General features: G+C 36.9%; 1 protein-coding gene across 2 annotated transcripts in view; it reads left to right on the forward strand.

Moving 5' to 3' along the window:
- LOC122346939 (LIM domain containing preferred translocation partner in lipoma) overlaps window positions 1-7,464 on the forward strand; it is a 159,986-nt gene extending 152,522 nt beyond the window's left edge. For both annotated transcript variants that reach the window (XM_043241840.1, XM_043241841.1), the window contains exons 9-11: window positions 2,633-2,811; window positions 3,935-4,055; window positions 4,156-7,464. In XM_043241840.1, the coding sequence (XP_043097775.1) occupies window positions 2,633-2,811; window positions 3,935-4,055; window positions 4,156-4,284 (429 nt within the window). In that variant the 3' untranslated portion in view covers window positions 4,285-7,464. The remainder of the gene's footprint in view (window positions 1-2,632; window positions 2,812-3,934; window positions 4,056-4,155) is intronic.
- The last annotated feature ends 7,948 nt before the right edge of the window (window positions 7,465-15,412 follow it).

Below are 15,412 nucleotides of genomic sequence, written 5' to 3' on the forward strand. Positions count from 1 at the left end.
ATTTGTAACACTGTACAGCACATTGGCAGGAACACTGTGTCACGTAACAGCCGTCCTCGCACAAAGCGTACAGGAGATTTCAGTAGTTTGACTGCTAGCATTGTAGGATGCTAAGCTAATAATACACGCAAACAACCATAAATAGCACTACACGTGTTTTGATCAGTACTTTTTAGCATTAAATGAAAAATGACTTTGCTTAAACATTTTCCTCAGTTCGTCCTTCGACTTGGATAAATCTTTTGTGCGAATGCCCTCCTGAAAAAAAACAGCATATGCTGATGAGGTATGTTTTGAAACTGAGATGCTGGTTTAAGCTGGTCCTTTGCTGTTTTGCGCTGGTTCTTTTGCTTGTCAAGGCTGGTTCTTTGCCAGCACATGACCAGCATAAACCGGCTTCAAAACATACCTAACCGGCATATGCTATTTTTTTTTCCCAGCAGAGTAGTTTTCCTTTTGTGTGCAATGCTAGCTTATTATTTGGCTAAAACTAGCAAACGAAAATTACGTAACTTTGGGAACACCCTTCATTTCATAAAATGTCGCCTCTCTGATAATATTTATATGTCAGTCACTTTTGGAAAGGTCCACGAGCAAGGATTCGAACTCGGGACACTACAATTAATACAATTAATATGTTTAGAAAACAGGAAGTGAAGTGGAAAAGAGAGGCAGAACTGGGAAATATGCACAATAAAGTGCAATAAAGGTAAACTTGCCTAGAAAAATCAATTTAAGGGGGTAAATATCATCCCTTATTGGTGACGATTTGTCAAAAATATGAAAAATGTAATCAGTTGTGCATGATAGGCCTAAATCGGCCAAGCTAGCCTACTGTATCAGACACAGAATTATCATCAAATAATCATCGGCTAAATCCCAGAAAACAGGGATATCCTTTTTTGTCAATTTCGGACGACCCCGGCGTTAGCAAAAGCCCACAGGACTGTCAGCCCTAATCATCCGGGCTCGTTGGCGCGGCAAACGTGATGGCTTACAGTGTTGCCACACATGCACATAGGCATGGAAGTCTGTGTTTGAAAACAGTGCTGAGTGGCTGTGCCAAAGAGACAGGCAGCCAAAGAGGACAGCTGTAGCCTGGAGTACTTACACATACTGCGATGTGTCTGGGCGACCGAATCCCGAATGGAGAAATCCAGGAAATATTTGTGCATCATAGCCTCTCATGCGAAAACAGTCTCACACACATGCTTTCAAAGAGAAACTCATCCTATAATTGATCACACACAGATGATTTCACCATCCTTTGCTGTAATTGCTTAGCTGGAGGGGAGGGAGGGGGATAGAAGATTCTTTTATATGAAATATCGAAATAACAAATCCAGGGCTCGGGGTGGACATTAAGAAGAGGAATGTGAGCGAAAAGTCATCAGCTGGCCCGCGGCCCGGTATCCGTGGCTGAGGAAAAGCCTGCAGTCATCAGAAAGTGGACGTATTTACTGCTGCGCCTCTCGCAGAACGAAAGCGAGAGTGAAAAATGACTTTGTTTGTGAATCAGAGAGTAGCTAATCAGATCTCACTCTCATTCCATTGCTTACTATATATACTTTATATCAGAACCCCCCCCCCAACCGCCCCCCTTTTCCCTCAGGCATTTGAGGACAGAGATACACTTGTGACAGCCATTTGGATGCTCACATTATCCTATGGAAATCCATTAAATGTTGATAGATAACGGATTTAAAGGTTCTGTTCGGGCCAAAATGTAAATTTTGTCATCAGTTATTCACCCTCGTTCGAAAAACGAGTTGTTTGTCTTGGTTTTTTTCGCAAGGAACACTAAAGTAGTTATCTGTCAGAATGCCTAAGCAGCTGTTTTCCATGCAATGAAAGTTAGTTCACCCAAAAAAGTGCATTCTGTCATCAGTTACTCATTCCAACCCTGTAAGACTTTCATCTTCCAAACACAAATGATGATAAATGAGGATTTTTAATAAAAACCGGACTGATGCCTGCCCATCAATTAGAGCAACACTACAGTTAACAAAGACACTGTAAAGGTAATAGTACTGTGAAGTTCTAACTATCGCTTTATGTGACGAACATGTTTAACTTAACTTTTTTATTCGCATATAACATTGATTAACATGCATATACATATGACAGAAATTCTCAAGTTTCATTGAACGATCTTTATTTGTGCTTCAAAGATGAATTGATGTCTTATTTGGATTGGCATGGGATGAGTAGTTGTTGACCATTAATATTTTTGGGTGAACAGGTTATGTGTCATTAAAGGGGTAGGAGAAGTTATAGAAAAAGCAGCTTGGACATTGTAAATTATGACAGAAATGTTAGTTTTTTAGGGTGAACTATGCCTCGAAGCTCTCCCGTTATGTGTTCGCTTCCGTGTGTTTGAGTTTGCGAGACAGAAAAAGTAAGTAAAGTTGACACGGAAAAGTTTGTTTTTATCTGTGCATTTCGTGTCGTTGTAAATCAAGCTTCACTTTTGTTTAGGGTCGAAGGTTATTCCTACTGCCAAGCCACAGCTCTCACTATCACAGCTTGAATTACGTTCCGAAATAAATCCCAGTTGCCTTTTTTTCTACAGTTTGCTTTGGCTAAGCTTAAACATTGTGAAAGATCTTTGTTTCTCTGTTTTTGATTTTAGAACACCCTGGAGACTTGCAACATATGTAGTAAGCCCATAATGGAGCGTATCCTGCGGGCGACCGGGAAGGCCTATCACCCCCAGTGCTTCACCTGTGTGGTCTGCCATCGGAGTCTGGACGGCATTCCCTTTACCGTGGATGCCTCCAACCACATCCACTGCATCGAAGACTTTCACAAGTATGACCAGGCACACAAATATGCTTCATATATCCATATACTAAATGCATAAGCACAGTACAAAACATGTTGTTATCTTCTAATCATATATTTAAAACTGCTTTAAGGTTTGCGTCTTATTTACAGGTGATATGACTTTAAGTAGGTTTTTTTATGTAGGCTTTTTTGTGTGTATTAAGGAATTGAAAGGTTTCAGAAGGAATATGGGATTTTGAGAATATGATCACAACTGACATGCCATTGTGTCGAGGAACAGTTGGGCTGTACCTGGATTGTTACTATTGTGGTATAATTAGGCCACCATCTGCTGAACTTCCCCCTTTTTTTGTTTGTTGGTAATACCCAATGAAGAAGTGAATCACCTGACTGTTATGCTTTGTGTACACATACTCGCCTCTTCTTTCTCTGTTCCTGTCCTGTGTTCTGAAACTGCTGAACACAAACGTACTCATTGTGGAGCATTACAAAACATTTGTGTCTTTATAATAAGTGCCGCTGGGTGGTAAAATGAGCTTATTATTTGTCATAATATACTCTTTACCCTCTTGCCATTCCAAACCTTAATGGCTTTTTAAGTCTTTCACTGATTGAGAGCTATAAAGCATATATAAAGATTATATAAAGGAGAGAAAGCAGTGACAAAAATGTGTATTTTTGATGAAAAATCACTTTGATGCAGAGTCAGAGTTATTACTCAGTGACTGATACTTTCATGACTCTTTAGCATTAGATACCATAATTAAAGTGTGTATATTCAAATGACCAAATATTCCCAATAGCATAAATAGTGCATCATATCTAACGCTACCGTTTAAAAAGTTTGAGTTGGTAGATTTATTTTCTGCTTACATTTTCTTGCACGCTCACCAACATTGTGCTTTTTTATAATAAAAAATACTGTTAAATGTATTAATTTAAAATGACAGGCAGTTTTCTGTGTTAATATACTTTAAAATGTCATCTGTTCCTATCTTGGCAAAGCTAGATGTTCAGCAGATGTTACTCAAGTTTTTACCGTCACGCGATCCTTCAGAATTCATGCATTCAACCCTTTCCTTTCCTCTGTACTGTTCTGTATTGTATTGCTCCGTCTTTAGACCATTTTCTCTTTCCTTTTTTCAAGGAAATTTGCTCCTCGTTGCTCTGTGTGTAAAGAGCCCATCATGCCAGCACCTGGTCAGGAGGAGACTGTGCGTATTGTGGCTTTAGACCGTGACTTCCATGTGCAGTGTTATCGCTGTGAGGTGAGCCAAAGCCCTTGGGTGGTTGGGTTGAAATTCCTAAATGTCTTTGTAAATAGAAGTTTTTCAAAACTTGTTTCGTGTGCACGTGTGCTTGCTTTAGGACTGTGGCTGTCTTCTCTCTGAGGGAGACAACCAGGGTTGCTACCCTCTGGATGGCCACGTTCTCTGCAAAAACTGCAACACCAGTCGTATCCAGGCCCTCACTGCCAAGGCTACGACCGACCTCTGAGTAACGCGCATATCTGCATGCAGGTCCCTAGTATCCCTGCGTTCGTCAAATTCTGAGAAACACCATATCCTGTCACATCACTGCACACAAATATTTATGCTCAGACAAATGCACATGTACACATAAAGCTGTCATTCCACTTAAGGGGCCACGACTTATCTTGTCGCTCATGCACCTCCGCACACTGTGCCTTGTATTAAAATTGCACTCATTTATTCTGTCCAGTCGTTTTTATTAGCAGATGCGATATTCACCAGGGCCCACTACATCTGCTTGTAAACACCTAAACGAAGTAGGCCTTAAAATAAAAAACTAGACTGTTAGATTCTAACTGATGTTCAAAGAGCTGTTCGGGTGAGACGCGGAGCATTAAGAAAACCCTCATAGAACATCATAGAATCTACCTCTAAAAAGGGACCACGCTGTCCAAACGCTATGCATTCCAGTACGTATCCAACCTACACCTTTCATTTTATTTTCCAGCTAAGTTACACATGAAAGCACAGAAGCAGACATTTTTTTTGCAGTGACTTTATCGCATAACGCAGATACAAAAATAATTGGACGTTTTCATTACGCATGATTCCGGCTTGTTCTTTACGCATCATTCAAACATATTTTTGAATCTTCTTATAGCGGCTGTGAAATTGGGGGTTTCGTGTTTGCTAAGGTACACAAGTTGGTATACAAAGACCTGGACTCGTGCATCACACCTGCTTCATCGGTATGTTTTTGTGAGCATGCCGTGCAGGTGTATATTTGCGAATTCATGTCCTTTCGATTTACATTTCTGAATTTACCCTTTGAGTGAAAGTTACCAAAGAGCTACATTTACTTTCTCTGGGACAGCGTGTTTGTATTATTGTATGCTTATGAAATCTAATGGGAAGAGTTTTTTTAAGGACTGTGAATGACCTTCAGTAGCTCAGAAGCCTACATACGTCGTGGTTCATTCAGTGCGGTTTCCTGTTTCTTCTTTAGCGTACCGCTTCAATTCAAGCGAATTTAGCAAAAAAAATCGACGCTTGGGATTTTTTTTTTTGTGTGTGGTTTGGTGGGGGTTTTTTTTCACTTATTCGAATTGCGCTCAGTTATCTCATTTATTTGTATATCATGAGTGAAAATGCTGAAAAAGGTCTAAGGATAAAATGTATGTATTTAGATATGCACAGTAAATCGCGCAATAATGTCACGCCAGTTTGAGAATCGTTTGGTATTAAAATTCTCAGAGGAAAAACTGTAGTAATAAAACGTGTGACAATCAGGGCTAAAAGGATGTTGGAAATGTGTTTCATTTTATCTCATTTGATCTAAGACTTTAAGGGCTGATGAGAGACAGCCTGGTGAGCAATATTTTAAATATCCTCTAATTGTGAATTTATTGTAGTATTAGTTACGTAAGATAGAGATAAGTATTAATAAAAATAGGAAAAAAAAAATCTTAATTTTGTACATGGACGATATAATTATGCAAATTTCTTCTTTGTTGTTGCATTGACACTTTACTAAGAAGGTTATGCAGACATTTTTTTTAAGTGTTCAAACTGTTCTTAAAGCTACAGTGCGCACGTTTTGGGAAAATCTGAAATAATGTATATATCTGCAGAGTGCCATTATAAATATCGAGGTTTAGGGAGTTGACACCTCAGGAAATTTTCAGTCATATCAGTGTGCTGCAGTGATGCCCCAGGGAACTTCCCCTCTGGTTGAAGGCTAAATTCAGATGTGAATACGTATATATATATATATATATATGCAAACCGGATATAAGTACACGGTTTATGAGCACCTCTTGATTTGTTATGGCAGTTTGTGGATTTTCAGTATGAAAAATGAAATGCGCTGTAGCTTTAAGCCATGAGAGCTTCATTAGTGCTTCAGTGCTTCAATCTATACCTATCTTTCTTAGTACCTTTTCTACTGCATATGTGCCTTTTCCAGCTCGTGGGAAATAGAGGTGGTGTTGTTTGAACACAGACACAGTTGTGGTTTGCGGCTGATGTCATATTAAAAGGATACTCCACCCAAAAATGAACATTTTGTCGTGAATCACTTACCCCCATGCGGTTCCAGACCTCTAAAAGCGTCAAAATGTAAGATATTTTTGATAAAAAGCGGGAGACTTGTGATTGTCTCATTGACCGTAAATTACTGCCAAGGTCCAGCAGAGTATGAAAAACAGTCAAAATACGTAAGACATGTAGAAAACGGCTGACAGAAGGGTGTATGTAGTTTGCGTCCAGCGGATATTCTCCCAAATGGACGAGGAGAGACAGAGGAAACAAATTATCGAATAGCAAGTCGTTATTTTTATTTTCTTTGTGTCATAAAACTCAGATTGAACTGCTGATTGCAGATTGAGTGTTTCTCATACTTGACAGTGTAATTTACTTGGTAGTCAATGGGACATACAAAAGCCTCCCGCTTTTCATCTAAAATATGTCAAATTTTATTCCGAGGCAGCTTTAACGGGTTTGGAACGACATGGGGGTAAGACATTAATCACCGTTTTTATTATTATTATTTTGGGGTGGAGTATGCCTTTAAGGAAAATGATGTTTGTTTCTGTTGTTGTTTTTTTGTTTTTTGATTTTTTGTTTTCCACACTACCTAGATGCTATGCATGTTCGCAACTTGAACCAGTTTTTATTTCCAGGTATTATATAGAAAGACCAAATATATTAAGACTTAATTAGATATTTCATTGTGTTATGTCTTTAAAAACGTTAAGTGTTATTGGAAAGAGAGTTATGGTTGTATCGCTCGGCACATTTAGGTCCTTCATCTCTTTTGCTTCACTGCTTGTTCCCCAAACCCATCTCGAGATCTTTTTATTCAAATGGATTTGTTCTGTTCAAGTATTTGATCAGGATGCAATTTAAAACACTTCATGCCAAGTTTCCCCATTTGTGGTCATTACAGTAGCAATAACCTGACGATTATATGAAATCGTTGTTGCAGCAGATGCGGAGCACCGGCATTCGAGTCCCTTGAAATATGTGGTATATTTGAATTATCATTTATAGGGCACTTTGATTTCTTTGAATTTTTTTTTTCTTGTGAAATTATTGTGTAAAACAACCTTAACTGTGCCCCAGTGACATTCTGAGTACGTACTTGGATTCTTGTTTTTGATCGCATACAACTACTTCTATAATTAATAAACCTTTTAAAAACCTCTGCAGTGATTATTTGTTTCTTTGTTTTTTTTCAGCTCGTCAGTTATTTATCTTCCTTCCTAATGCTGCTGTTAATTCATTTTTCAAGCTCTTTGCAGTGTTTGGCAGGTTTCCCAGGTAACGGAGACAGATTTTCATCGTACTCTTGTACAACCTAAAAGAGAATTCATTTATCATGCTGCTTGCTGATGTCGGTGGTACTCCCAGCACATGCTCGGCTACTTTGAAAACCGCGTTTGAAAGACAATCAGCATCGAATCACGATTTAGATGAGCTCAAAATGCTACTGTCTGACAGCGTTATTCCTCTTTTGTTGCTTAGATATTTAATCAGAGAAATCAGTGAGATATAAAGTGGGTTATGAGGCCGGAATGAGGCTGATGGAGTTGTTAAAATAATTTAAGAGACTCAAAAGAAAAGACCATTTTCTTGGGCCCTCCGAGTCCCTGCTTGATTTAATCCTTTCAATTTGTCATCCTGCGTTCCAGGAACCGGCAATAAACCGCACACTATTTTTTATTCTTTCCAGATTGCTAAATTGGAGCAGCATATCCGCAATATCGGAGTTGTAAGTGATCCCGGAGGAACGCAGAAAATTAATAATCTTGAAAAGAAACAAATAGTACAAAACAGTGCGATATTGCATGTTTGTATTTTATTGCTGGAAGAAATTCGAAGGTGTATTCGGAGACCACCTTACAACTCATCCCTTTTCAAATAATATCATGGCATTAGCTCACAATTTAAGTTGTTGTTTTTTTTTTTTTACCTAATCTTTCTATTCTATAAATTGTATGCATTGTATATCCTTAGTCTCTCATTTAAAAAAAAGTTTGTTGCGGAACAAAATTGTGGAAATGAAAACGTATCCTCATGATGAAATTAAAGAGAAACAACAAAACTGGGCTTTATAAATCTATACATGTATGTGTGCATATCTGTGCTCTCTTCACGTGTGTGTGTGTGTGTGTGTGTTCCCTTCGGGGACCCAGTGTACGACTTGGTTTTACCGCGCTAATCTGCTGTTTACAAACAAATTGATGAGTGTGTGTCCCTCTGGCTAACATGATGTGGCTGCTAATCTGTGTGTTTGTGTAAGCATGTTTGTACAAGTGCATGTAAGAGAAAAAGCCAGGAGGGTCCCTCCAGGAGCCGGCTATAGCATTTATGAATGCCTGCTTCTGAAACTCAGGATGTGAGAGGCGTGTGAAAGCTCAGTAAAGAGTCACGATCGCGATCCGTCCCTGCTAAGCTTTGCTCCTTTAAAGAAAACAGTTGTTGGGTCAGATTTACATAACATTACAATGTAGGTCGGCATTGTTGTCTTGGTCTTTTAATGCGCTCTGAGTTTGCTGTCATCGTTAGCTTTCAAATGAATCGCCCCCAGTGGTGCGCTGGCTTTGGAGGCCTGATTTTGCGGGTCCCTGGTTTCACCGAAAGATGTGATGTAATGGCTGAGTCAACTGAGCCCTAAAGAAACGTCGCTGAAGAAAGACGGCACTGGAAAGGTGCTTTTAGAGAGTACTTTTGAAGTATTTTCAGAGATGAAATGTATGCATATTAGGACCGGGCAAGATAAAGCTTTATTATCGCGCTGATGCGTTAATTAATTAACACAGAGAATTATTTTATTGCACTTTAACAACTGCTGTAAAAAAGAACCTTATTTGTTAAGTGTTTGCAAAAAATTATTGCGCTTTTGTTCATATAACAGTATTTTGTAAATAATGGTGCGCGATACACCACTTTTGAATTCATTTTGCACCTAACAACACAATTAATCGTGAATTTATTTGTTGCCTAGCACTATATATATATATATATATATATATATATATATATATATATATATATATATATATATATATTTAAAAGTTTGGAAACAGTAAGAGATTAAATATTTTTAAAGACTGCAGTTATTAAATCAAAAATACAAAAAAAAAATTATATTGTGAAATGTTATTGCAATATAAATATCTAAAATAATTTGCTGTTTTAATAGACATTCAAATCTAATTTAATCCTGTGATGCAAAGCTGAATTTTCAGCATCATTACTCCAGTTTTCAGTGTCACATGATCCTTCAGAAACATGCTGATTTAATATCCGTGCTTTAAACTGTTGTGCTGTTTAATGTTGGAACCAGTGATATTTTTTAAGATTCTTGAATGAATAAAATGTAAATATAAATATAAATCTTTTCTAACAATATACACTATCATTCAAAAGTTTGGGGTGAGTACATTTTTTTTTAAAGAAATATAAACTTTTATTCAGCAAGGATGTGTTAAACTGATAAGAAGTGATGGCAAAGCTGTATATTGTTAGAAAAGATTTATATTTTTAATAAATGTTGTTCTTTTTATTCATCAAAGAATCCTGAAAAAAAAAGTATTGCCGTTTCCAAAAAAATATTTGCTGTCACATCTTTGCCAACATTGATAATTTAATAATAAATCAGCAATGATTTCTGATGGATCATGTGACACTTTAGTCTGGAGTAATGACTGATGGAAATTCAGCATTACATCACAGAAATAAATGATATGTTAAAGTATATTAAAATAGAAAACCACTATTTTAAATGGTAAAAAAAAATCACAATATTACTATTTTTCCTGTATTTTTGATCAAATAAATGCAGCCTTGATGAACATAAGATTTTTAAAACATAAAAATCTTACTGTTTCCAAACGTTTTACTGGTAATATATATATATATATATATATATATATATATATATATATATATATATATATATATATATATATATATGAGTCACATTTTGATGAATAAATTACAATTGTAAGATATAAAGACACTTTAAGAGATATGACAATGTCATATATAAACTAGTCTTGCAATTATGAGAAGAGGCTGCAGCTGAGTGATATAAAGACACACTGCGAGAAAGTCATGCTATGAGATGAAGTCTCAATTACGGTAAATGTCACAGTTCATAAATATAAATTTACGCTGTGCAATAAAAAGTGACATTGTAAGTCACTATGGTCTCAATTGAATCACAATTTCTAAGCGCACAAACTGAGTTGAATATAAAGTTTACATTATGCAATGAAAGTCAAACATTTACAGAGATACAGTCCCAATTGTGATATTAAGATACTTTGCAATGAAATTTTCGAGAAACAGTGTTTCAGTTGCGAGATATATATCAAACCATATAGTTACATTGTGCAATAAAATATTGCATTGTGATAAATTTTACATTTAAAGTTACAATATGCAACTATATAGTCAGAAACAGAAAAAAATTTCAGTTGCAAGCAAATCTGCAATCATGAGAAACATTGTGCACTGTGCTATAAAAAGTCACTGCAGGATAAATTCACATTATGAGATATAAAGTAGCAACTATGAGTAAACAAAACTGCAGCTATAAGATATTAAGTCAGGTTGGGAGAAATAAATCCACAAAGACCTCTGAGGCTTCCATACTATTGCCCTCCGGTCTGTGCTGGAAGAGGGCTGAGAGAAATGTAGACTGCAGGGTATGGGAGGAAAAGGAAGAGTGAAGTAAAGGGCACAAACTGTTTTCTGTGTAAATAACGTGCAAAGACACTCAGAGAACGTCAAAACATGGAGGCCAATGTTGGGGCAGCCTGTCACCACAATTCACCATCACACATCACCCAAGGGGTTTAGTCATGCTGTGATGCGGCGGTGCATACTTTGTGTGTGCGTGGCTGTTCAGATGAAGTATTTTCTTGCCAAAGTTCCTTAACGCATGGCACCATCACTTTCACTACATAAATAGTAAGCTCTGGCCTAGGACTTCAAGCTATGCAAAACACTGACAGATTCCTGGTGCACCGTTAAGAAAAGTGATGTCTCCTGATAATATTAGAAAGCGTGTTTTCAGGTCGGCAAAGAGATTCAAATACGTTTTCCAGCTGGCGAAGGTAAGCTGAGGTCAGATTGAGTATGTTCACAGTCTGCATTTGAATTCCTCAAGTTACGACGTGCAATATTTCTTATGTATGTCTCGTCTCCAGCTGCACATCTGTGGTTGCTACCGCATATCAGTGCATTTACTGTACAGTTCTGGAAAAAATTAGGAGACCACTCCAAATTTTTCTAAATCGACATCTCCGCATGTATAGCGGACATACCATACCAGTGCCTGTTAAATACAACATAGACACAACCTCATTCTGTTTAATGAAGTACTGATTAGGTGATCACCTCAAGCAATCAGTGACTAGCACTATGCTGTTGCAGTAGGACTAACTTAATGGCAAAAACAGTTCTCGTAGTACCTCAAAAGTAATTGGAATCATATAATAAATATTGACAGTGAGGAAAAGAAGGCTTCAAGTATGGCTTTTCCTGGGCGAGGGATCAGGTTTTGTTCATTGTAAAAAAAAAAAAAATATATATATATATATATATATATATATATATATATATATTTATAAGACCAAGGTCAAGCTAGAAGGAGCAGAAGGGACAAAAACAACTCAACTGACCAGGGTAATGTCATTTGAATGTCCAAAAAAATGGCAAATGACCAAAAGAGTTCAAAAATTTCATCATTAAACAATAAAGAAGAGCCAGACTGATATTTTAAAAAGGGTTAGGGTTTGGACCTTCTCTGAGGAGTGCAATTTTCACCTTTTTCAACACCTAGAAAGCCACAGTGTCTCGCACCTACCATGGAATTTGGTAGAAGATTGGCGATGATCTGGGGGTGCTTCAGAAAGGCTGAAAGCGAGCACATTTGTCTTTGTAAAGGATGTATAAGGTTGTGCTGGAAGAAAATTTGCTTCCTTCTGTTCTGACAATGTTCCCCAACTCAGCCTGAGGCACAAAGCCTGATACCACACAAACAGGTCAATCAACGCATGGAATCGAGGACCACCAGATCAAGGTCCTGTCATGGCCAGCCCAATCTCTAGACCTGAACCCCATTGAAAAACATCTGGGATGTGATCGAGAGGAGGATGGTCACAAGCCATTAAAGCCAAAGGCACCAGGAGTGGCATAAATTTAATGTTAAAACATTAGTACTGTGTTGTATTGTGTTTTATTTCCTTCAAATAAATGTTCTAAATAAAAAATGTCATGAATTTTTTAATGTTTTGTTTTGTTTTGTTTTTTTTGTTGTTGTTTTTTTGAGTCAGTGATCTTGCTAAATAGAAATGGACTGTGTGGACCGGAACAAATAAAAACTAGACCAGAGTAAACGGAATGGATCAACAAACAACTGCCAATAATCAAAACTGTCAGAATTATGTTTCACATCATTTTGTCCCAACCTAAACCCTGTTTTTACACACATAAACGCTTCCATATTTGTCCTCCATCTGTGAGCTACATAACATGTTGTTTATAGTAACACAATGTTCTTGGACATTTTTAAACACTAATTTCAGTGAAGAGTTACAGAGCCAATGTTTAGAGCAAGCATTTTAGATTGGTCACTCTTCTCCCTTTAATATTCTACTGAATTATAGTGCTGTATTTTGTCCATAAAGTGTACTTCATTTGCAAGTAAGCCAAATGGGCAACAAACATTAAACATTTATCCTCACAATGAGGTCAGACTTACAGCTAAAACTGCAAGTAGTGGCAAGCTAATAAAAAGCTTAAGGAAGCAATAAGCTGCATTGTGAATACTGTCACGGCTAAAGAGGCATGACTTTACATCAGAACAATACCCTGTGTCATTTATTTTTTTTTATCCCAATGTATGATATTTTCTCTTGCACATTCACCTTCTTATCTCTTAGCATTAGAAAACCTCCTGCCATGTCCATGTTTGTCATATAATTCAAAATCGTACAAATTCACCAAAATGTAAAATAGTAATGTTTTCTCAAGACATTATAGTTGAAAACGTCTGCATACTGCTTGAATGACGCTCAGCCAATCGAATTCAAGGAAAGCAACTGGGCCTAATTTGTGATACGAGCATTAAAAACCACATGTGCGATGTTTTTGGAGATGAATACATTACAAGCTTACTGTATATAATGTGCTAGTTTAACCTCTGAAAAATCAATTTAGACCTTTGTTGTGATAGTCAATGTTCAGTAAGACATGAGGAAAAAGGTCAGTGATGTGGCAGAAATGCTGATTTTCTGCCTGAGGCTTGATATTTTAGTTCTGTTGTGGTCCTAATTTACCCTCTGCTGCTGGCTTTGATTTTCCTCTCAGTGACTCTGTCCTCGAGAAATGGCAATTAGCTGTGCACAGCTAGCAGGCTGTTCAGTAGTCTGTTTAGAAAACAAAATAATGAGATTACGCTAGGTAATTAAACCCCCAGTTGTGTTGTGCGCTACGCTTATCTTTAGCATATGTGGACTGGGCTATTGGTTGGTAATGCAAGGTCATGAGGTTTGCATGTGTCTGCATTACTTCACACAACCTGGAAATTTACGAAAAGCTCATATAAAAGATGTTAGAGCCATTTTTGTTTAAAGGAATAGCATCCCCAAAAATATGTACTAATACAAACCTGCGTAGCTTACATTTTTTTGGTTCTAGTGGGACGTAAAAGAGGAAAGTTGGAACGTTTTTGTGTAGCTGAATGTGCTTAGAAACTTTCAAGCTTCAAAACACACCATGAAATTATAATAAATCTAGTCCACAATAGGAATTGAAATGAAATAAAAGCCTTTATTAATTATTAATATGAGTGATTTTAATATTGTATTTTCAATGAATTAGTTGACTCAATTAACAAAGTGGTTCTGAACGATTTATTCACAAATCTGACATCACATTTCAGTGACATAAAGCGATAGTTGTCGTTGTTTTATTCAGTTGTTTTGTTTTTTCCTTTCATTCTAAACCTGTATTACTTTCTTCTGTGGAACCTAAAAGAACAAATCTTTTTCTCTTGCATTTTTGGGTGAACTGTCACTTTAAATATTTCTTCATTCTTCACACAAAGCTATCGTGCGGCTTTAGAAGATTTGGATTGGAATGCACAAGCCATATGGACCACTGTGTGTGGTTCACTGTGCTTTTATGTCCTTAAATTCTTTATAATTGCATGGAAAAGAGTAACGTAAAACAACACAGGGGAGAATAAATAATGACAATTTTATTTGTGGAATATAGATGAAGTATTCCTTTTAAATATTAAGCAGTCTTTATTTTTTTCCACCAAGCAATGACTTAAAAATTTCTAAATGTTTCATATTTTACGTAATAGACGTAACATACTGATGTATGTATGAACAAGCAGCTTGGAGCTACCCATGGGGTATCTAGAGAGATGTACTAAATGCATCTCAAAAACTGTCTAAACTTATTTTGTCTTGGCTATGTTAAGGATGTTCTCTTGTTGTCAAATTCTAGAAGATACAATACAATGCACCTCAACCAAAAAAAAAAAAAAAACTGAAAAGCCTACAGATGTTTTGTGTACTTTTTGCATCCATTCAATCTTTTTTTTTGTTATGGTTAAAAGGGTCATTAGATGTGATTTCATGGTTTTCCTTTGTCTTTGGAGTATTACAAGCGGTCTGTGAAAATATAGAATCTGTAAAGCTGCAAAAGCTAAAGCCAAAGTGTCAAACCCAAAGTGATATTCTTTATAAAAGTTCAAGACTCATCCACGCCTTCCTGAAACACCTCATTGAGACACGCCAAGAAAGAAGGCGTAACTTTTATTCTAGCTGTAGTGTTGTTGACGCTGTCATGTCATGGAGACGCTGTATGTTTCCAAATATGGTAAGGTCATAACATTTCCGTCACATGTTTGAGGTATTCAGCCAATCACAAATCACAGCAGAGCTTTCCAATCAGAGCAAACTACATTTTTCAGAATGATGAGCTTTGTAAAAATCAAGACAGGGCAAAGAGGAGCAAAAAATAAAGTACAGTATGTGGAAAATAATGTGTCTTGAACCATGTAATACATAAAATATTTTTTTAGCATTGTCATATGACCCCCAATACAAAAAATGAATGGATTC

The sequence above is a fragment of the Puntigrus tetrazona genome, chromosome 6 (genome assembly GCF_018831695.1).
Source record: "Puntigrus tetrazona isolate hp1 chromosome 6, ASM1883169v1, whole genome shotgun sequence".
In the NCBI taxonomy this organism is placed as follows: domain Eukaryota; kingdom Metazoa; phylum Chordata; class Actinopteri; order Cypriniformes; family Cyprinidae; genus Puntigrus; species Puntigrus tetrazona.